This window comes from Anabrus simplex, chromosome 3, assembly GCF_040414725.1.
Source record: "Anabrus simplex isolate iqAnaSimp1 chromosome 3, ASM4041472v1, whole genome shotgun sequence".
NCBI classification, from domain to species: domain Eukaryota; kingdom Metazoa; phylum Arthropoda; class Insecta; order Orthoptera; family Tettigoniidae; genus Anabrus; species Anabrus simplex.
Window position 1 is genome coordinate 45,527,450 of NC_090267.1, and position 25,066 is coordinate 45,552,515.

A 25,066-nucleotide genomic window follows, 5' to 3' on the forward strand; every position below is an offset into this window, starting at 1 on the left:
CGCCTTACAGTTTAGCTTATCAGCCGTGTTTATATAGACAGTGTGAAATGAGATGTTGTTTCCGTAACACAATCTTGTCGGAACAGTGACCAATTCCCCAGAGCAGTATTGAGTTTTAACATTTCTTTTCAGCCCACTGCAAAGCAGGAAATATGTGACAGAAGGAAGGCACTTTCTGGTGCGCAAATGCAGCGGAGGAACGCCATGTTGCCCATTGCTTTCCACGTGTTTATTAAAGTATATTACTTGTTTTCCCTTACAGGATGGTGTTTTGTGCAATTTCATGATGTTTTGATATGTTGTCTTGTTGTTTAATGGAGAACAGCCCGAGTGCTGAGTGAATGTTTTTGGTCAATCCAATTCTTACTAGATCCTTTGATTAACCGCGTTTCACGTCGAGTCAGTGTAGTATATAAGCTTTCTCTTTCCTAATCCCATGGAAATATTTGAGATATTTTAATTATGTTGCATTTATTGAAAATATAGCGTAGGTAAATGCCACTAGTATTTTTCGTAGTTCATATCATGTACCATTGCGTCTTAATTTTCGTTTAAATATAATTATTGCGGCAACTTCCCTGAATTTCAATCCGTATTATTGTGATACTTAAAATCGTGCTACTCCATACGAATATGAACATGAACATTGGACAATAATGTGAAGTCTTTTTGAAGCTCACAAATACTTTAAATGTTGTACTTTTGAACTTTCATTATATATTTTTTTTCCGTAATTAACGTTTGTTTTCCATATTTATTTTAATTTTATTTCTTTGACAACTTCATTCTCATTTTATTTTTGGATTTTTATTTTTTGATAGTATGATTCGGGGTTATTTTATAGAATAAATTCATTTTACCCCATATTATCGTTTCTCATTCGAGATAAACCTGCATCATTCCTGTCATATACTTATAGTTAAGTGATAAACTGCGACATTTAGACTTACCCTCTACAATCAACTCATTTCTCTGTCCAACCCTGAGTTAGTCGGATGTTTAATCAGGAAATGGAGGCATAGTCCTAGAGGGTTACTACCCCTGGGTACGGTACAATACTGTTCGGCGAAATATGTATGTAGAAGGCATACGTCTATTTGGAGCTTCTGTTGCACTCCGACCAGATTGTCCACTTTAAAATAATGTCTGTGTATTCAACGCTGCTGATCACACTAGCCATTGCCGATACGCATACAACAAATACAGTGCGGCTGTACCATACACCAGCCTAGAACTATGCGGTCGGAAACGATGTTTACTAATGCAAGGGGTGCATTAGATCGGTAACGCTGAGTAACATGCTGCGAGTGACACTCCGTTTCATATCTCTTCAAATTCTGACGTAACCTGCCCGCTGGCAGTAGTTCCCCTGTGAAAATCAGTTGGTAGATATCCCATTCATCATTTGTGCTTGCGGGGCATTTATAAGTAGAAAGTACGGTGTTCAGGAGCCAACCGGTATATGTACGGATCGCAAAATGTTGAATTACTATAAAATGCACCATTACCTATTGTATGTATGCTCCATATCAAATCGAACTACTACAGGACATTTAATACTACGGTAAATTGCATACTACTACTATAAAAGAAAAGAAAACTACATGAAAGTACATTATTTACTGCGGTTAAGGCCCACTTTTACATATTAGCACTCCATCTCGTTATTTCTTCGTGTTTTCCAAATAAACATACGTTCTTCTCGAACAGAATATGCCTGTAACAGTCTTGAGTAAGATTAACAAGCTAATATAATAGTATATTCTATTGGACATTTCCAATACTTCCGCTTTTCGTAAGTCTTTCGTGATATCAACTTGGAAATCACTTTTGTATCTCTCAAAACTTCTCAATAATAATCTACTTTATAGTTTTCTCATTACAACAAAGACATGAAACGGAATATTCTTAGAACATCAATTACCATTTCAAGGAATACACTTCTGCTAATTACTACCTACATGTCGCCACCACCGTACTTATATAATATCGATATATTACAGTGTGTAACATCTATTTATCTGCGTTTCCGTTGGTTTCGTCTTGTGAAATAACAAATTACAAACCATATAGTACTTAAAATTATCACTAAAACAAAGACAAAGTCAACTCCGTATAGGCCATGAAGGCCCTTGGAGGAGTGAAAGGTAAAGGCTTCCAGTGGTTAGCTCTACGCCCGGCTGCCTTTGCCCCCAGGAATTAACCTGGTACTCATTTTCGGTGTAAGCTGAGTGAACCTCAGCGCCACATGCACCTCCGGAAGTGGAAATCTCGTTTCTAAAATTTTACGACTTCCTGACGGGGATTCGAACCCACGTTCTTCCGGGCGAACCGAGCACGCCTTTACCGCCTCGGCCAGGCAGCCCCAAAAATTATTTTTACATAATTAAAGTTGTACAACTATGAGCTTAAAATGTTAACAGAGTGCATTCCTTCACAATTGACTTTTTTCAATCGCGATATACCAGGTGGCTCACGGACGCCGTACTTTCTACTTATAAATGTCCAGCATGCATAAGTGATGTGTGGTGTGTCTACCAACTGATTTTAACAGGGGAACTACTGCCAGTGGGCAGGTTACGTCAGAATATGAAGAGATAAGAAACAGTCACACTCGCAGCATGTTACTCAGCGTTGCCGGTCGAATGCACCCCTTGCATTAGTAACATCGTTTTCGACCGCATAGTTCTAGGCTAGTGTATGCTACAGCCGCACTGTATTTGCTGTCTGCATATCGGCAGTAGCTAGTGTGATCAGCAGCGGTGAATACACAGACATTATTTTAATCTGGACAATCTGGTCGGAATGCAACAGAAGCTCCAAACAGACGTATGCCTTCTACATACGTACTTCACCGAACAGTATTAGTTTTTGTTTCATACATGCAACTCTTCCATCCAGTGGGATGTCTACACTTGTATAAATAAATAAGTTATTAGATTTCTTTTTCTACACCTTTGGCGTGTCTACAAACGGTAGCGGCGATTAGGAGGTGCGGTGAGGAGGGACAGTCACCCTCCCCCCTCCACTTTGTGGAGTACACATTACATTTTCATTCCACTTTAGCCAGCTGGAACTAGGAATTATTTTAAAAAGCTGTTTGTACAAACCTTGTTAACTTATCTGCTAATTCCTTCGTTTATTTTCTTTAATTATTAACATATTTATTGACGAAAATACGCACAAAAAGCTGTTAGTCGCCGCTAACCAATTTGTATAGCACTACGGCAGTTGATTAGCTGCCAAACCCGGAGGTCCGGGTTCGATTCCCGGCTCTGCCACGAAATTTGAAAAGTGGTACGATGGCTGGAACCGGGTGCACTCAGCCTCGGGAGCTGAACTGAGTAGAGGTGGGTTCGATTCCCACCTCAGCCCTCCTGGAAGTGGTTTTCCGTGGTTCCCCACTTCTCCTCCAGGCGAATGCCGGGATGGTACCTAACTTAAGGCCACGGCCGCTTCCTTCCCCTCTTCCTTGCCTATCCCTTCCAATCTTCCCATCCCTCCACAAGGCCCCTGTTCAGCATAGCAGGTACTGGTACTTGGCGAGGTACTGGTCATTCTCCCCAGTTCTATCCCCCGACCAAGAGTCTGAAGCTCCGGGACACTGCCCTTGAGGCAGTAGAGGTGGGATCCCTCGCTGAGTCCGAGGGAAAAGCCGAAACTGGAGGTTAAACAGATGATGATAATGATGACTACGGCAAGTAATGGAGACTTGGCCTGTGCTGTGAGGAAGGATAGTAGGGGTAACTTATATATTGTTTGCCGAGGTCGTGGCCACTGAGTTATAATTCACCCACTTGTTGCGCGCATTCATCAGTCTGGCAGTCTCTTTAGTGTCTGTTAGTTTCTTAGTGAGTATTCAAATACTAAATTATTTTTAATTGCATAATCATGCCGTACTTCTATGTAATAATACCGGGCGAGGTGGCGGTGGGGTTACGGGCATGAAGCTCTGAGTTTGCACTCGGGAGATAGAAGTTTCGAATCCCACTGTCAGCAGCCCTGAAGATGGTTGTCCGTGGTTTCCCATTTTCACACCAGGCAAGTGCAGGGGCTATACCTCATTTAAGGCCACGGTCACTTCCTTTCCACGCGTAGCCCTTTTCTGTCTCATCGTCACCATAAATCCTATCTGTGTCGGTGCGACGTAAAGCCAATTGTAAAAAAATAAATATTAATTTGTAATTGTATTGCAACAGGAGCTAATACCAACGTTCCTAAGTTATTTCTTTGTGTTTTGTTATTTATTAAGTAAATGCCCCGTAATGAGACCTGGTGAAAATTTTATTATACAGCATTGAATCAAAATATCAAAAAAACTATTATTACGAATGGGCCTAGTCCACGGGGCTGATTAATTACATATAAAAAAGCATAATACAAATAAAAAATTTAGTCCGGTGAATGTTCGTTCGTTCGTAATCTGTTTACCCTCCAGGGTCGGTTTTTCCCTCGGACTCAGCCAGGGATCCCACCTCTACCGCCTCAAGGGCAGTGTCCTGGAGATGCAGACTTTGGGTCAGGGATACAACTGGGGAGAATGACCAGTACCTCGCCCAGGCGGCCTCGCCTGCTATGCTGAACGGGGACCCTGTGGAGGGATGGGAAGTTTGGATGGGACAGGCAAGAAAGAGGGAAGGAAGCGGCCGTGGCCTTAAGTTAGGTACCATCCCGGCATTCGCCTGGAGGAGAAGTGGGAAACCACGGAAAACCACTTCCAGGATGGCTGAGGTGGGAATCGAACCCACCTCTACTCAGTTGACCTCCCGAGGCTGCGTGGACCCCGTTCCAGCCCTCGTACCACTTTTCAAATTTCGTGGCAGAGCCGGGAATCGAACCCGGACCTCCGTGGGTGGCAGCTAATCACGCTAACCACTACACCACAGAGGCGGACCCGGTGAATGTAAAGTTGGTATTCTCCCGCGTTGAAATTACAATTACAATTAAATAGGCCTATGTCTGTTTTTACAATTGACTTTATGTCGCACCGACACAGATAGAACTTATGGGAAGGAAGCAACCGTGGCCTTAATTAAGGTACAGCCTCAGCGTTTGCCTGGTATGAAAATGGGATACCACAGAAAACCATCTTCAGTGGTGTCGACAATGGGATTCGAAACCACTATCTCCCGAGTGCAAGATCACAACTGTGCGCCCGTAACCCCACGGCCAGATCGCCCTGTACAATTACATAGATGTACGGCATGATTATGCAATTAATAATCATTTAGTATTTGAATACACACTAAGAAACTAACAGACAATAAAGAGACTGCCAGACTGACGAATGAGCGCGGCAAGCGGATGAATTATAAGTCAGTGGCCACGACCTCGGCAAAATATTTGTAACGAGCTCGATAGCTGAAGTCGCTTAAGTGCGGCCAGTATCCAGTATTCGGGAGATAGTAGGTTCGAACCCCACTGTCGGCAGCCCTGAAAATGGTTTTCCGTGGTTTCCCATTTTCACACCAGGCAAATGCTGGGGCTGTACCTTAATTAAGGCCACGGCCGCTTCCTTCCCACTCCTGGCCCTTTCCCATCCCATCGTCGCCATAAGACCTATCTGTGTCGGAGCGACGTAAAGCAACTGGCAAAAAAAAAAAAAAAATTAAAATTAAAATTGTACCCCTACTATCCTTCCTCACAGCACATGCAACGTCTCCACTACTTGCCGTAGCGCTATACAATAAAGGAAAGATTTAGCATATAAGACAACAAGGCTTGTACAAATAGCCTTTTAAAAATAATTCCTAGTTCCAGCAGGCTAAAATGGAATAAATGTCATATTTACTCTACAAAGTGCGGGTGGGAGCGACTGTCCCTCCTCACCCCATCCCCTAACCGCTGCTACTGTTTGTAGACACGCCACAGATGCAGTAAATGAAATCTAATAACTTATTAATTTATACACGTGTAGACATTCAACTCGATAAAAGAGATGATTGCATGGAACAAAAACGAATACTGTTTCTGCGAAATATGTGTGTAGAAGGCGTACGTCTGTTTGGAGCTTCTGTTGCATTCCGACCAGGTTGTCCTGATTAAAATGTCTATGTATTCACCACTGCTGATCACACTAGCTACTGCCGATATGCAGACAGCAAATACAGTGCGGCTGTAGCATACACCAGCCTAGAACTATGCGGTCGGAAACGATGTTTACTAGTGCAAGGGGTGCATTCGACCGGCAACGCTGAGTAACATGCTGCGAGTGTGGCTCTGTTTCTTATCTCTTCATATTCTGACGTAACCTGCCCGCTGGCAGTAGTTCCCTTGTTAAAATCAGTTGGTAGACACCCCACACAACACTTATGCATGCGGGACATTTATAAGTAGAAAGTAAGGCGTCCGTGAGCCACCTGGTATATAGATAGACACATGTCAAGACTACTCCGGTGCCATGTTCGTGAGACCTACCTGTCTTGGTTTCCTGCACCAGTACTCGTGCTGTTTTCTCCTACGTCATATAGAAACGGCACAGTACTGTAAGGCCTATTTTCAAACTCCCTTTTTCAATAGATTTTAATTTTTAAACTCAGTCTGTCTGTTAATTAGTCAAGGCAAGCATCACTGTGAAGATGTCACAAAACATTGTAAAGAAGTGGAATCAGAGTTAAGGCATTTTGCAGATGATTTTGTTCTGTACAGAGTAGGTAAGTTACAAGATTGTGAGCAACTGCAAAATGACCTCGATAATGTTGTGGGATGGACGGTAGGCAATGGTATGATGATAAACGGGGTTAAAAGTCAGGTTGTGAGTTTCACAAATAGGAAAAGTCCTCTGTTTTAATTAATGCATTGATGGGATGAAAGTTCCTTTTGTGGATCATTCTAAGTACCTAGGCGTTAATGTAAGGAAAGATCTTCATTGGGGTAATCACATAAATTCCTTTCTTTCTTTCTTTCTTAATCTGCTTACCCTCCAGGGTTGGTTTTACACTCGTACTCAGCGAGGGATTCCACCTCTACCGCCTCGAGGGCAGTGTCCTGGAGCGTGAAACATTGGGTCGGGAATACAACTGGGGAGAATGACCAGTACCTCGCCCAGGCGGCCTCACCTGCTATGGTGAACAGGGTTGTGGGGGATGGGAAGATTAGAAAGCATAGTCAAGGAAGAGGGAAGGAAGCGGCCGTGGCCTTAAATGGGAAACAACGGAAAACAACTTCCAGGATGGCTGAGGAAGGAATCGAACCCCCTCTACCCAGTTGACCTCCCGAGGCTGAGTGGACCCCGTTCCAGCCATCGTACCACTTTTCAAATTTCGTGGCAGAGCCGGAAATCGAACGCGGGTCTCCGGGGGTGGCAGCTAATCACACTAACCACTACACCACAGAGGCGAACAATAAGAATGCTGCACGGGACCGGAGGGATTCGAACCCTCGATCTTCTGTTTATTAGACAGGTGCTTTAACCAACTAAACCACGGCGCCACGCTGTGCGCGTTAATCATATAAATTTGATTGCAAATAAAGGGTACAGGTCTGTGCACATGGTTATGAGAGTATTTAGGGGTTGTAGTGTAGTAGGGTTGTAAAGGAGAGGGATATAAATCTCTGGTGAGACCCCAACTAGAATATGGTTCCAGTGTTTGGGACCCTCAACAGCATTACTTGAGTCAAGTACTGGGAAAATCCAAAGAAAAGCAGCTCGATTTATTCTGGGTGATTTCCGACAAAAGAGTAGCGTTGCAAAATTGTTGCAAAGTTTGGGCTGGGAAGACTTGGGAGAAAGGAGACGAGCAGCTCGACTAAGTGGTATGCTGTGAGCTATCAGTGCAGAGATGGCGTGGAATGACATCAGTAGACGAATAAGTTTGAGTGGTGGGTTTAAAAGTAGGAAAGATCACAATATGAAGATAATGTTGGAATTCAAGAAGAGAAATTGGGGTAAATATTAATTTATAGGAAGGGGAGTGAGGGATTGAAATAATTTACCAAGGGAGATGTTCAATACATTTCCAATTTATTTGCAGTCATTTAAGAAAAGGCTAGGAAAATAACAGGTAGGGAATCTGCCACCTGGGCGATTGCCCTGAATACGGAGACGTAGTGATTGATTGATTGATTGATTGATTGATTGATTGATTGATTGATTGATTGATTGATTGATTGATTGATTGATTGATTGATTGATTGATTGATTGATTGATTGATTGATTGATTGATTGATTGATTGATTGATTGATTGATTGATTGATTGATTGATTGATTGATTGATTGATTGATTGGGAAAATGTTTAATATTGAAGACAATTCACAAATAGTATGGTGGTTACAAAATGGGAAAACAAATGTCAGCATCACGAAATATTTGGGTGTATCACACTGAAGGATTCCTACAGTTAGGAAGGACAGAGTGAACATCTCATTTATTAGCCAAGATCGTATGCGACATTATTGATCCATTTACATCGTTGCTATTTCTTTCCTCAGTTATTACTTTACATTTTGCTGACATATTATTGCTGTATGTACTGTATAAACATTAGAAGGAATATTCCTCTCAGTCCCACTCCATAAGTACTGTTTTTCAAGTACCGGTACAGCACTTATTTCGCTTACAGTTTATGAAATTTTAACTTATTCTGTTAATTAACCATGCAAATGTGCAGTCTAGGACGTACAGATGTGATATTTTTTAGCAAAAAGTAAAAGACCGCCTATAACGAGCGTTAATTGGCGGTCACTTGGGAGTCGTTATAACCGGTTTCGACTGTATCTATCTTACACATCATCAGTTAGCTTTTATAGTTGCAGCAGAAATGCCATCTAACGGTAATGAGGGGCTGCAGAAGAGACATGGCATACCTGAACTAACAGTAGGTTAATAATCAGTTATTGGAATTATATTTTCGGTAAGTTTAGGAAGCTCACAACATTGCAGGTTATCACATTCCATTTTCTTCTTATATGGCGGTGTCAGGGAATATCAGGGGTAAGTTAAGCTTCGCCTCCCCCCCTCTCCCCGGCCACTTTTTAATTAGATTCTCCCTTATTCTTCGATTGAAGATTCCTGCCCACTTTTCATTATCCTCCCCTTCCAGATTATAATGTCCTAGGAAACACGTCTATATTTAAAATATTGAAAAAATAAAAATGTCCAAAGGGAAAACTAAAAATGTCCATGGAGTAAAAGTCCAAGAATGAATAATCCATACGAAAATATCCAAGTGCAAATTGTCGGATATAATTTGTGGAATCAATTTACAAAACTCTACTTTCAAAATTCGTTATTTATTTATTCTTCTTGTTTTTCTTAATCTGTTTACCCTCCAGGGTTGGCTTTGACCTCGGACTACACGAGGGATCCCACCTATACCCCTTGAGGAACAGTGTCCTGGAGCGTAAGACCTTGGGTCGGGTATACAACAGGGCAGGAGGACCAGTACCTCGCCCCGGTGGCCTCATCTGCTATGCTGGAAAGGGGCCTTGTGGGGGGAAGGATGGGAAGTTTGGAAGCGAAAGACAATGAATAGAGAAGGAAGCGGCCGTGTTCTTAAGTTAGTTACCATCCCGGCATTTGACCGGAAAAGTGGGAAACCACAGAAAACCACTTCGAGGATGGCTGAGATGGGAATCGAACAAATCTCTACGCAGTTGACCTCCCGAGGATGAGTGGACCCCGTCCCAGCCCTCGTACCACTTTTCAAATTGCGTGGCAGAGCCGGGAATCTAACCCGGGCCTTATCACACTAACCACTACACCACAGAGGCGGACTATTTATTTATTTATTTATTTATTTATTTATTTATTTATTTATTTATTTATTTATTTTACTATCTGCTTTATGTTCCACGGACACAGATATTTCTTACGGCGATGATGCGATAGGAAAGGGCTAGGACAGGGAAGGAAGCGATTGTGGTATTAATTATGGTTCAGGCCCAACATTTGCCTGGTGTTAAAATGGGAAACCACGGAAACCATCTTCAGGACTGCCGACTGTGAGGTTCGAACCCACCATCTCCCGAATGCAAGCTGACAGCCGTGTGACCCAAACTGCATAGCTATTTGCTCGGTTCAATATCGATTATATGAAGCCTCTAGTTTTAGCCTGCCTGATGGCTACGGTCATTAAGGCGTCGAGTCTCTGTGGTCTCTGATTAGCCAGTTCAAGTCTCATTAGTGGAAACAGATTTTTACCATGAGAATGTTGAGAGTAGGAGAGGTGGTGCTCTGCAATTTTTAATCACTCGATTGCGTGCCAAAAGCCCGCATTCAATTCCAAACCTCTCCACAGTGCTCATATGGAGTGAGAGTGATTCGTCCGTCGGATGGCGACATTAAGCCTTGAGCAGACTCTATGGTGTTATTCGAGCCTGAGCCCCGCCATGTACAGACATGAGTAAATAAATAAATAAATAAATAAATAAATCATAGGCGTATGTTGGGCATTAATCTTATGGTTGGTTTACAACAGTTTCTTGTTATAGCTGCTGATCAGGCGGAACGAACATGATTTTAATGTGATACGATATTGCTCGGACATCCTGTTTTACAATAACCTGGTAATCCCGTCCAATATTTTTTTTTTGCGAGTTTTTAATTAGTGAGTTACTTCCCCCCGTGGATGGGGGCGGTACAATAACTCCCAAAGTATCCCCCCTTCCTGTATTAAGAGGGGATTAAAAGGGCCCCCAGGGCTCTGAACTTGGGAGCGTGGATTGGTGACCACGGGGCCCTTGCTTCCACTTATTTGCGCCACGCTCCTCACTTTTCTCTAACCTATCCAACGTCCCTTGTTCAACTCTTGTTCTTTCCGACCCCGAGGCTATTAGAGCATTCGAAGCCTAGGGAGTCTATCACCGGGCGAGTTGGCCGTGCGCGTAGAGGCGCTCGGCTGTGAGCTTGCATCCGGGAGATAGTAGGTTCGAATCCCACTATCGGCAGCCCTGAAGATGGTTTTCCGTGGTTTCCCATTTTCACACCAGGCAAATGCTGGGGCTGTACCTTAATTAAGGCCACGGCCGCTTCCTTCCAACTCCTAGGCCTTTCCTATACCATCGTCGCCATAAGACCTATCTGTGTCGGTGCGACGTAAAGCCCCTAACAAGCATAGGGAGTCTATCATTTTCACGCCCTTCTTGGCCCTTGTCTTTCATTGGCTAACACCTTCAAATTTCTTGACGTGTCGGATTATCTTCCATGTTTTTCCCTTTGATTTGTGTTATTAGAAAATGGCTGCCCAGTAACACTTCCTCTTAAAACAGTAATCACCACCACCATTTAGTTTTTTATAGGTTGTCTATGTTTTCACGACTTGCTATTCCTGTTGTAGGTGCTGGATGAATCTCCATATGCTGACTTGATAAGTCATAACCATTTTCTGAAATTTAAAGTGAAGCCTTGAAACAGAGTTATTTGTTCATTGATGGCCTTGTGGTGTTGACTCATATATATTGCACACCTCTGGCGGAAACCGAGGACAAATTGGTCTTCTACGACCGCGTCATGGGCTGCCTGTAATGTAGGTACTTATACTAATATAACCTGCCAATTCAAAAATGTCTTCTTCATCATCAAACAACATAGCGGAAACCTTATGGATGTCGTCCAAGAGGATGAAGGTAATTCCTATGACATGAATTTGTATATGATGATGCTGGATTTAGAAAGTTAAACTAGCAGTAATTCTTGTAATAGACCTATTTTCTTTCCCTTGAATTGCTTGTTGTACTCTTGTTGTTGTTGTTATTGTTTTGGTTGTGTAATTATGTTTAACTTTAGTTTATTATCGGCTAGAGCCCGGATTTTTATGCATTAATAGGTTGGAATGCAAAGTTACTGAAGCGAGTAGCAAGTATAGTCTACCTTCACAACGCTTATGCTATGGGGTTTGCATAAACATTAAGAGTACGGCCCATCAGAACCCCTATAATTTCTGTTACTCTTGCTACATTGTGGAAGAGCAGGTGGCCGACACTTCCTACTAACCAAATTAGTTTGCAGTCTAACCTGTCACTGCATAAAAATCCGGGCTTTAAATTATTACTAGTAATGCTAAGTTAGTAGTAAACTCAACCTATAGTACTGAAAGCCGTAGTGGTTAGCACTGGAAATACTTAAACTGTGTGTGAATATGTATATGATGATGCTGATTTTATAATGGTAAACTAGTAGTATTTCTTGTCGTATTCTATTTCCATGGAATTGCTTGTGATCTTGTTGTAGTGGTGTTGTTGGGTTTTAACTTTATTTTATTATCACTTGTAATGAAATGAAATGAAATGGCGTATGGCTTTTAATGCCGGCAGTGTCCGAGGACAAGTCCGGCTCGCCAGATGCAGGTCTTTTGATTTGACACCCGTAGGTGACCTGCGCGTCGTGATGGGGATGAAATGATGATGAAGACGACACACACACCCAGCCCCCGTGCCAGGTACATTAACCAATTATGGTTCAAATTCCCGACCCTGCCGGGAATCGAACTCAGGACCCCTGTGACCAAAGGCCAGCACGATAACCATTTAGTCATGGAGCCGGACATCTAGTAGTAAGCTCAACCTATAGGATTGTAAGCCGTAGTGGTTGGCACTGGAAATACTTAAGTTGTGTGTGAATTTGTATATGCATGTGCTCTATTTAGAATGTTAAAATCTACTGGTATTTCTTATAATATTTTCTTTCTATGGATTTTCTTGTAATTTTATTGTTGTAGTTTTGTTGTAGATGTTGTTGTTGTTGTTGTTGTTTGGCAATTATGTTTTAACTAAGTGACCATTACCACCGGGATATTTCCCAATTGTGAGGTACTTGTTAATAATAATAATAATAATAATAATAATAATAATAATAATAATAATAATAATAATAATAATAATAATAATGTTGAATTTGATGCCTTGCTGTTGGTTCCACAAAATCTAAAAAACTTGCAAAAATCCTGAATCTTCCTACTTTTTTGTACTGAAACTGTATCCTACTGTACATGTTCAAAAGGACCGCCACGGGAGTCGCAGTACTTGTGTGGGCTGGAGAGCGAGCCTGTACTTTTAGAGCGAGCATGAAAATCGTTATCTTAGATCCTCGTATGTTGATTTTATTCCCTGCGCGTCAGGTGACCCGAATCATTGACGAAGGTGGGAGAGCTTCTGAAACTATTCTGGTGTCAAATATAGTAGTTAGTCAATTGTAACTGATAAAACTGACATACCGTACTTTGAACTGTACTAAAAGGGAAATTATTATTGAGAAGAATTTTATTAAGAAGTCATTACAAAACTTTATCTCAAAGGGAAATGTATCTTTTAAAATACTGAAAAACGAGTTCGTATTTATAATCGCTGGACAACCTTAATTAAATGTAAATTTCGAGTTCAGCCATGGATCGTGTAGATTAACCCACATATTTGGACTTGGAATCTGAATTGCTGATGTGATTTTAGATTTCACTTAAATATTCCAGTCATCTTGAAAGGCCAGCTTGTCTCCGATAAAATTTTAAACCGATATAGTTCTTGGTGAATACAAATTTAACTATTATCCCAGTTTTTTAGCTTTAAACCAAGATAAAGGCTTTCACTTGCGTTGGTAAATACGGGCCGAAATATCTGTCGAATATTTTTCCCAATCAATTTCTAACCACCGATTAAAAGAAATACAAGCACATGTCATGAGGAGTAATGTGATGGCATATGGCACTTGTGAGATGCAATCGGAATAACTCCGATTCAAATCTATACTATTTAAAACATAGTGAAATGATATATAAAGTGATGATGACGGAAGCAGAGCTCCAGGTAATGATGGAGAATATTGTAAATGTGGGCAAGGAATTTGGAGTGAAACTGAACATTGGCAAGACCAAAGTGATAAAAATAGGAAAAGGGGACGACACAATTAATATATCAATAGATGGATTAGTATTAGAGCAGGTTCTATCATTCCAGTATTTGGGAAGCTTGATAACTTCCAGCGGAAATTGTGCAGAGGAAGTGAGACGCAGAATATCCATAGGAAAGAGGGCTTTTGTAAAAGAGAAAGGTTTGCTGACGAGCTAGAAACATACCATTCAAACTTAGGAGGAGGTTTGCCAAATGGAGTGGAGTGGAGTGTGCTGTGTTATGGTTCTGAAACGTGGACAGTCAGAGAGAAAGAAAAAAATATTTAGAAGGTTTTGAAATGTGGTTATGGAGAAGAATGGAGAAAGTGAAATGGACCGATAGAGTGAGAAATGAGGAGATGCTGAGCAGGTAGGAAAGGAGAGAAACTTCTTGTTGATGATACAAAAGGGGAAAATATCTTGGACTGGTCACATATTACGTAGAAATTGTCTACTACAGAAAATAATGGAGGGAAAAGTTGAAGGAAAAAGAGGGAGAGGACGGAAAAAGTTTGAAATGCTGCCAGATGTGAGGAGAGGAAGAAGTTACAAGCAAATGAAGGAAGATGCTCAGGACAGAGAGAAATGGAGGACATCCCGTTGATACCTGTCTAAGGACAGATTTACTGAAAGAAGAAGAAGTGATAGCGAACAATATAAACATGGAAGAAGGATGAGTGCTGATGGAAAGAACGGAAATGCGAGTAGTGTGAATACCACGCAAAAACGTGCCGGCAGGCAGAATATGTTGCATTCATCATCTCACAAAGTATGCGTATGAGGAGGTGTTGAGCAGGGTAGGAATGTGATGGTATATGGTACTTGTGAGATATGATCGGAATAACTCCGATTCAAGGCTATAATATTTAATAAGTGGTGATTTTAATGTAAAAACCAGAGAATTTATAAAGAAGCATTTTCGATCTAGACTCTGTTTCAGATTGCCTTGTCAGCTGTATAACATATACGTTTTAAACTCTGCACCAGAGCAGTACCAACGTAAATTGACATTCAATTTTAAGGTTACTTGCTAGTTTTCTCACTTTTCTTAGCTTCATAGCGGAACTACTTTAAACTAAACTTGTTCCGACATCTGTCAGAAGTTCATTTTACTTTAGAGAGGTTCGGATATAAAGTTTTCGTTATGTTTTGATATCTTCACTGGCATTCTGCAGATAACGACTGGTTTTGACACAGGGTGAGGAAGGGATTTCTTTTTGTTTTCAATAATATGTTTCATTTTCAATACAACACAAAATAATGACTCCCTGACATTATTTTGGCAAACTGAAAATTTGTCCCCCATTACCATTTCACTGCTTATTTTTATAATATTACTGTTTACAGGGTAATAACCTACTTCTAACATAGCAGCAATAAGAAATTTTTGCGTTATAAAGTCTATGTGTGTACCAGGTGTATGTATAAGTCATTTCCGGTTTCACTAAGAGATGGCGCCAGCTAACAGTACGCAGCGATTGAATTTGACACATACGTCAGTTTGTTCGTCTGACATTAACCTGCCAAAACACAAAAGTTCAGTCCGCCGAACGCTAGCATCTGTGTTGTATCGTTCAGTGATCATGTCGACGTTTGAGCCTGATAAAGAACATTTGCGGCACGCATTGTTTTTTCTTATGTAGTCCCAAGAAAACGACTGTGGAAGGTCAGCGTTTGCTGATAGAAGCGTATGGTGAACACGCTCTATCGATTAGAACATGTGAGACATGGTTTCGATAATTTAAACGTAGTGATTTCAATGTGAAAAACCAGAGTGGTATTGTGAATTATGAACTCTTGATGCCCGGCGAAACCGTTAATGCACAACGCTATTCCCAGAAAATGATCAATTTAAATCACGCATTGATCGAAAGGCGACCGGAGTGGGCCAAGAAGACATGGAAAAGTGATTTTGTTACACGACAATGCGCCGTCCCACACAGAAAAACCAGTGAAAGGCACCTTGAAATCGCTTGGATGGGACATCTTTCCACACCCGCCGTACTGTCCCGACCTGGCGCCATCTGACTATCACCTCTTCGCATCAATGGGGCACGCGCTCGCAGAGGAGCACTTCAGCAATTTCAGGGAAGTTTGAAAATGGCTCGACGAATGGTTTGCCGCAGTTTCTCTTACCTGAAAAATCGACTAAGCTGATCGGCAGTATTTTCAATAAACAAAAAATGAATTTCCCTTGGAAATGACGTGTTTTCTTTACCACAAAAACCAGCAAAATCTTATGCATACACCTGGTATACAGCGTTCCGCTGACAGTGTGTCACTGGGCTCATTAGTTGAAAATCGTAATTGGTACAGTGCTTGAAATATATCTTCTTATTTTATGAAAAACTCATTCCAAAGGGTCCAGTCACAACCGAAAGAACTCACTTTTCAAAGGGTTAAGTTATTGTATCTTGAATGTATAATTCCTGACTTCTCGCGAAAAAGAGTATAAATTATAAACATAGTCAAAGTAAGATAAGTTCATATTATGTCAGTCCAAGGCGTCTCCAACAGTTTGGCATTAGGGCGTACGTAATAGTGTAATCTGTCCATAGTAAGACACAGCGTTTATTTCAGTACAAGACAGATTTAGTATTTTCCAAATAACAAAAAAAATTAGCCAACGGTCGTAGCCGTGTTGAAACACCGCATCCCGTGAGATATCCGAAGTTAAGCAACATTGGGTGTGGTCAAGATACGGATGTGTTGCCACGCGCTGTTGGCGGGGGGTAAGGGAATGGAGGAGCGGAAAGGAACTGGCCACCCTACCGCACGAAAACTCCTGCTCAGGCGCACCTCTGCGGAGGTTCCGACCTGCCTTCGGGCAGAATACACCCTTAGTTTACTATAAAATGTTATATTATTTAATTTAACCATTTCACAGGCCATTCACCATTCTAAATCACATTCAAATATTAGCTTATTTTATTCAAAGGCTGCTAAAGTAAGTTGAAAATTATATAAAACTCAAATATTTTAGATCGTGTATGGTGCAAATGAGTAGACCATATTCTGTTACAAAAGCAAAAAAAGACAAATTACAATTATTTTATGACACTGAAAACTTTGCTATGAGATGTAAATATCTGTCTTACATTTATAATATTACTGTTTACAGGATAAAAACCTACGTCCCAAAAGCATGGATCTATACAGAGACTGTTTTCATCACAGGTAGTTCAAATATACGAGTGGCGTAGGTACAATATTGTTCTGCACTTTACTTTTTGTACGTCCGGCTATGGTTCATATTTCACTTTTGAAGGTGGTGACATGTAACTGGTGTCTTGTTCCACCGTTTGGTAGCAGCACAGGCACAGGGGCAAACGAATGCATTCGTCATAGCCATTTCATAACAACACTGTCAGCGTAGGAGCAGACAATATGGAAAGCAACCGTCAGGGACAGCGCTACACGACTTGGTCCCTATGCAAAGTAGGCGTGACCACTGCAGAAATTGATCGGCGCTTGGTGACAGTCTGTGGAGAACATGCGCCGTCACGGAAAACAGTTTACAACTGGGTGGAAGGTTGGAAAACAGGGCACACATTGGTGGACAAGGGAAACAGTTTTGGAAGGAATGTGACAGTGGCAACACCAGCCAACATTGCCCGGGAAACAAATCCACCACATTTACGGAAATGGAGGCAGCCACGGGAATTAGCCAAAACTCCCTGCAGCGGATCGTGCACGGCCACTTACAGTTGGGGAAGGTGTCATCCACGTGGGTGCCTAGACTCTTGTCTGCAGACGATAAGCAGAGACGCGTGTGGACGTGTGCAGAGAACTTTTACAACGCCATGATCAAGATCCAGCCGACTTCATGGCTAGGCTTGCGAATGGTGATGAGACATGGATCCATCACCATGAGCCACAAACGAAACAACAATTGATACAATGGAAGCATAAGGACTGTCCACTTGGCACCAAGTGATTATCACCTGTTCGGGAATATGAAGAAACCTCTGCGAGGTCGCCCTTTTGCGGATTTTGCAGAACTGGACACAGCTGACAAGGCATGGGTACGCAGCACTACGAAAGAATGGTTTCAGGAAGGTCTGGAGAGACTGACATATCTATGGCAAAAGTGTATTCAGTTACATGGAAATTATGTTGAGAAGGTGGATGTAACAACTGATGTGTAAAGTACTTCTGTGGCTGAACTCACTCCCAGGAAACTGCTTGTGCGTCAATATGTCCTTGAACGACTTCATGACGTCTGATGCGGCATGAAAAAGCGTGCATACTGATCTTATTTACATCTCAAAAAGTAATTCTCCGATTTTGAAAATAATTACATATTTGAACTTGTACGCAGTTGAACTATGCCAGCTGCATGCATTTGTGCCATTCCATTTAAAAACATGGAGTTAGTACCAATATCTTGGTTATTAATCACCTCATGAGACTAAGTAGCACGTTATTTTACAAGACCCTGAGTACCATTTACGAATATGAAAAATGAATGCCGATATCTTTAATAATTTAGAATTTATTTCCGTGTAACATGTTGGGTGAATAACCCTGTATAATTTTCGTCCCATTTTCACACCAGGCAAATGCTTGAGCTGTACCTTAATTAAAGCCACGGCCACTTCCTTCCCACTCCTTGGCCTATCCTATCCCAACGTCACCATAAACCTATCGGTGTCGGTGCGATGTGGAGCAGATTATTATGTAATTTTCGTCTTTAGTATAAACCCATGAAATTTGTGCCCTAAGAGTATTATGCAAAAATGACAATTTAATTAGAAGTTCGATTCTTGATGGCATGGATTTGACACGTGACGAGGGGGTGATTACCTTCGGTCCCACGCTCTGGGATACGTGACGTCAGTCACACGTGTCGACGGCGGAAGAATCTTAAGTCAGTTTTGTGAACTATTTCAAAGCGCGTGTATATGGCGTGCCCCAAGCCAAGTAAAAAAAATATAGTGCCTATCAAAGGAGGTCAATCATCGCACAAATCGAACCTGTATAAATTCTAAATGTCCATGAACACTACCGCCAGAAATGTAGCAAGTATGTAGCCACTTTCAAAACTCTTGTAATTACAGTTTAATTAAGTCAGAAAATTTATAGGAATTTTCTTGGCGGCAAAGGGAGACATCCGAAGAGAGGGGGTAACTGGTATAAATATGAAGGGACGCCATGACGAAGTCTCCTTCTCCGGCATTTATGGTACGAAGCGGATGATAAAGTGTCGAGCTGCTCTGTGAAATCAAACAAGAAAAGTAGACTGAGTTCAACTGCAGATTTTAGCCATTGTGGCTGGGGTCTTGACTCCATGAGGAGATAGTTTTCTTGAGTGAAAGAATTGTATCAGACAGGACGGTTAAGGTACTGAATAAATTTTTAAAGAAAGTAATCCGTGTGCAGAAGTAATTACAGTCCATCGTGTGCGCTCAAAGAAAGAAAAGTGAAGGGTATTGTCTTTTTTAATGCTTTATTCCAGGAAACCTGAAGAAATATAATAATGATATGTAAAGCCACGAATGTAAAAATGGCTAAATAAAAATGTCAGGGTCGCAGGTGAGCCCTATGACGAACACTGGCGTGACTACGTAAGGTAGGTGACTTTCCATCTTACTACCTATTATATCTTGTCTCATGATATCTGAAAGTGTATTTGAATGGGATATACGACGCAGTGGTCATCCCTATTAAGTTTTGTAAATGTGAGAATACGACCAAAAGAGTCATTTGTTTCATTTTCCACTTGGATAAATTTTTGAAGTCTTGCGAGTGCCGTACAAGGTTGTAAACGTTATTGAATAGGGTTTCGAAGTGACATCACGTCCAATGTAGATCGTCATTTTCGTGTGTTTACTGCATATATTTTGTGATGTCAAATTAAGATGTTCATTTGACGTAAAATTTCTGTCCGTAATTTTGACGTAAATAATTTAGAAATCCATGGTTACTCATTTTCAATCGAGTGGAAGCGCGCTGTCGTGTGAGAATCTAGTGTGGTGAATTTGGTCACGGAGAGAAACGTTTGTTTTCTAGGCCCATTTTAAACTGTGTCTGACTGACGATAAAAAGATCTAGTGAATGTTTCAGTCATTTTCGTGAAAATCTAGTTATTAAATACGATATAATTTTATGCGAAGTTATTCATTATTGATGCATTGTGAGTATTAGACATCATGAATTCTAGTAAGGATTTTATTCCAGTTCTTTTGTTGGTGATAGTTGTGAGTGGGGAAACAGAAGTTAGTTTTGGCGTATGAGTCGAGATGAGATTTGTGAATCAGGTTAGACCTGTCAATTGAAGCCGGGACATGGAAGCCCGAGGAATATTTTATAATGTTGGGATGGAAAGAAATATATAGAAATCCATGGCGGTATTAATTTGCGACGCGTATATTTATTGTGGGCATCTTGAAGCATAATCTGTGCATTTTGTTGGTTAGAATATCGTATTTGCTTAATTATGTCGGCGGAGTTTAAAAGGGAGCATTTTGAGAAGCCAATCAAGTAGAATAGACCAGGTGTTTCATGTTACTGCCAAGCGAACTTGGGGACGAGAGACCTCAGCTAACAGCGGGGTTATAACGGGACATGTAGTGGTTAACGTGTAGGATTGAGATTTCATTCGCGGCGACAGAGAGACAAATAATAATGGATTTAGTTGAAATTTTCATCCGGTAATAACCTCTGAGTGTTGTGGAATACTGTAAAATTTGTTTGATTGGGGACGTAATGAACATTTGAAACCACGAACTTCGAGTATAAAGAACAAGAGTAACCAAATTCAGGGTTGTCCAAAATATAGAGCGATGGTAGTGATGATTTGTTTGTCTGTGAGTGGTGCACAAACTTGATACAATGTTATGACGCGATATGACGTCGTAATTATATGGCGAGTTGCTTTTGGTTTGTACGTAGATTATTATGGTATCCAAGTGTTCATAATGGTTAGGATTAGATTAGATTTAAAGTGTGAAATCATGAGACAAGATATATAACTGGACATGAATTATGTAACAATTCTTTTCCAGCCAGATAAATATCACAGGATTGAATTCACATCACAGCTGCGTAGGAATTTGTGAGGAAACCAGTGTCCGCGGAGATAGAAATTGTTGTTCTTTAAGATTTCAATAAATAATTTAAATTTATTTAATTATTAAATTCAGTGAAACCGCATTTTGAAATAACTTTAATCAAGCGAATAACTTGGAGATGCATTCTGGAAATCTTAGTTTGTTTTCTGGGGAATATTTGAATGGTAAAGTAACGATTAAGGGGACATATCCGCAGAAAATGGATTTTACAGCCACAAAGCTTGTGAGCATTGCTATTGTTGTAATTATTTAACTTTGATCGATTGAGCAGTGAATGTGGTGGGGATAGTAAAGTGGAAACTTTGGCCATCAACCGATGTAACTTAATTATGTTTAGCCTTCAGCTTAGAAACTTGGATGGTCAGGGGGTCATCAACCTCAGTGACTTCGATTAGTGCCATATGCCACTGTAGCATCATATTCCTTGCGGTCATCATCCACAATGACTTTAAAGTAACTTAGAAATTTAGATGTCGGTCCATGACATAGACGCAGGTCACATCGATTCAATTAAGGGTCCATGTTGTATAACCACTGTGTGGCACACACCGATTGGACGGCCTTAATTATACCCAGAGTCCAGAGTTCGTGTTACGAGGGCTGGACCATAACGAATCACTATGATGGTACATGTGGTCTCACATGGAAGCCGAATTTAAGGATTTCCAGACTTTCCTTTCTTTAATAATTAATAATTGAGACAATGGTTTCTAGTAAGAATGCCCATCAGGCAGTTACGTCAAAGGCTCACACCAGTGTTCTGACCCTTTATGTAAAAAATGATTGTGGTGTCCAGTGGACACGTGTAATTGCAGAAATACCGTTGAGATATCAGAATGCTTCAGAATTTCCTGAATAAAATTGGAAACTTTTAAACAGACCTTTCATTAAAAGTAGATAGATTAGAATTACTGAACCCTACCTTTACCTCAGCAAGTGACGAAGAACCCGATACGACCCAAGAGACAGATCTCATGAACTTTGCTGATAGGTAATAAAGGTAGGTATCCCTAAATATGGACCTAAAGGGTTCAAGTAATATCATTGCATGCAGCCATGTTTGATTACTATCTGTCAAGCCAGGGAGTATACACTTCCTCTGATCACGGAAGAATACTATTCTCTGCTAGATACTCTTTGATTCTCTAAACTTTCCCAGCTAACCAATATATTCAACAGATAGCAGAGCGTTCCTAATAACTTACATGCTGCTAAGAGAAGAAAGTCTACGTACAAATATACCCCACCATGACAAATGCCTTGGACATTATCTGTTAACACCTATCGAGGGGATAACCTAGTTACACTAGAAAGAGTGAGGCCATGTATCTTAAAAATGTTCTCTACCTGGCAAAGAATGCTCCTTCGAAACTCAAGTACGAGCTCACAAGACAACCGCTCTATATGGAAGAACTGGGATTAAAAATACCACTGCCTTCTACAACACAACACCAAGCTTTACATCCAAAACTGCAGGATAAATAAGTAAATATAAGGACAGATTTTCGCCAGACAGATGGCATGATGGACGAACTGCGGCATACCATAAAGCGCTTCTTATTGAATGTTCATAAAACCATTGAAAAGGGCAGGCAGAATAATATGACTATGGCGGAATATCCAGACGAGTTATCTGACCTGTTTATAACGGAGCAGCTCGGGTCCTTTAGTTTAATTAAAATCGATGGCCTAATTAGAAAACATTTTATTTCCCAGTGCTCTTTCTTTCCATTACTACCCTTAAGACTGGTCACGCCTCTCAGCCACATGTGGATGTGGACTCCATCAAAACAAATTTCGTTGGGTTCATTTTCCTATGCCGATGTGTAAAGAAAATGAACCTTGCCGTACCGTACTATAAGAATGTATGTTTGCCTGACGTATTTACGCACTCCTACAGTATGACGTATTTAAGATTAATTTTCCTTTACACATTAGCGTAGGAAAATGAAACAAAATTGTTCTGATGAGCAATATATCCATATGAGGCTACGAGGCTTGAGATACGAGGTTTCTAATTAGGCTAACGATATGTTAAAATTAGTTTTCCAGAGAAAGTTAGCACCCTAAATCGTATGTACTGAGAAGTTGCGTGTTTTGACTTATACCCTTTTTCCCGAGCCGTAAACAATTAATTCGCCTACACGCCTTAAGGGATCAGAATGTCTTACTCACCACCATGTCCCGTGTGACAGGCGAACACAAGCCAGGCCACCGCCGCGCCCCACAATAGGCGATGCAAGCCGCCGTACGCCACCATCTCGACTACGTTGTAGGGATGGTCCATCTGCATCATCTCGTACGGCCCGAAGATTACGGCCATGAAGAGTACGGAGCTGACCGCCCAGCCCGCAGTCACCCAGAACTGTGGAAAACAAATCATGTCAACAGGCATTAGTAGAATTAGTCCAATTCCTGCAGATTATTTTTCTGACAACCAGGAAGCTGCTCTAACAAATTCAAGAATTTCCTACGGGATCTCGAAAGTAAAACATTTTCCCACACGGCTTAATCCAAACCTTCACTTCAAATTACTGACAATGTTTCGGTTTTCAATATGTTTCTTATGTTAACAATGATATTTCAAGGCCCGTACTTGTAGACCTGATTAAGGCTTTTCGGCTTACGCCGTGTCTTCAGAAGAACGTCTCCACTGTTCATGAGGAAGTCTTCTACAATAATGAATGTGTTTAATCAAGAATATGTCGGCTGTCGACTTTATCAGAATAACCGAGTTACGTCCCATTGATTGTGAGCTCTTTGCTCATATATTACTATTTAAAAAACTGGAACAAGCTATGTACTGTATATGTTTCAGTGCGCTGTTCTGATAAACGTACCCACTCCAGGTGCACGTAGGTGCGATAAAAGGAAACCAATGAAACAGAAGTCTGCCTCTGTGGTGTAGTGGTTAGTGTGATTAGCTGCAACCCCCGGAGGCCCGGGTTCGATTTCCGGCTCTGCCACGAAATTTGAAAAGTGGTACGAGGGCTGGAACGGGGTCTACTCAGCCTCAGGTGGTCAACTGAGTAGAAGGGTATTCGATTCCCGTCTCAGCCATCCTCGAAGTGGTTTTCCGTGGTTTCCCACTTCTCCGGGCAAATGCCGGTTGGTTCCTAACTTAAGACCGCGGCCACTTCTTTCCTCTTCCTTGTCTACCCCTTCCAAACTTCTCATCCCCCAACGAGGCCCCTGTTCGGCATAGCTGGTGAGGCCGTCTGGGCGAGGTACTGGACCTCTTCCTCAGTTGTATCCCCCACCAAAGTCTCGCGCTCGAGGACACTGCCCTTGAGGCGGTAGAGCTAGAATCCCTCGCTGAGTCAGAGTGAAAACCAACCCCGGACGGCAAACGGATTAAGAAAAGGAAGAATGAAACAGAAAGGATAATATTCTGGAGATAAACTGCTGTATGTATGTTCAGCCTTCTGCCTTAAGGATGGTGGGATCCTCAACAGCTCTACCATCAGCTGTCATAGATGGCCTAGGCATAACTGAAGAGACGTACTAGGGAAATGAGGTGTGAGGTAGTTTCCCGTTGTTTTCCTCACCGAGCCAGAAGTTGCTATTACATATTAGTCTGGCACGCCCACTGAATTGCATGCACCAACCGACCCTATGAGCAACATTTTCACACCATTCATAGCAGGGACTGGCTGCAGAAGGAGTGGCATTACTAGCATCGCTCATACCCCAGTCACTTTCATACTATCAAAGCCAAGGGTAAGACAGAGAAAGGTCAATAAAAATAAAAAAATTGCTCTAGCTTATACCAGAAGACACAGTGCACTGTAAACACTAGGTCCTGCCAGTAAAAGCATCGGCTAAAATTAGTGATTTTCTTATACCAGGTGCGTGAGCTGAAAATACATAGAGATTTCTTGGCTAGTTAATACTCAGAGGTGCATCTACTATCGGTTTCTGTACCTTCAGAATAAGTTTAAATAATATTCACTAATACAATACAGCGCCGACCCCTTGGTGTTGGGGTAGCGTGCCTGCCTTCCGCCCAGATTTCCCGGGTTCAATTCTCAGCTAGGTCAGGGGTTTTACCTATATCTGAGCGGTGGATCGAGGTTCACTCAGCCTACGTGATTACAACTGAGGAGCTATCTGACGATGAGATAGCGGCCCCGGACTAGAAACCCAAGAATAACGGCCGAGACGATTCCA

General features: G+C 41.5%; 1 protein-coding gene across 1 annotated transcript in view; it reads right to left on the bottom strand.

Moving 5' to 3' along the window:
- The window catches only part of LOC136866643 (nose resistant to fluoxetine protein 6), a 323,272-nt gene that overhangs the window by 61,825 nt on the left and 236,381 nt on the right, over positions 1-25,066 (bottom strand). The window contains exon 10 of the mRNA XM_068226990.1: positions 23,072-23,261. Within this exon, the coding sequence (XP_068083091.1) occupies positions 23,072-23,261 (190 nt within the window). The remainder of the gene's footprint in view (positions 1-23,071; positions 23,262-25,066) is intronic.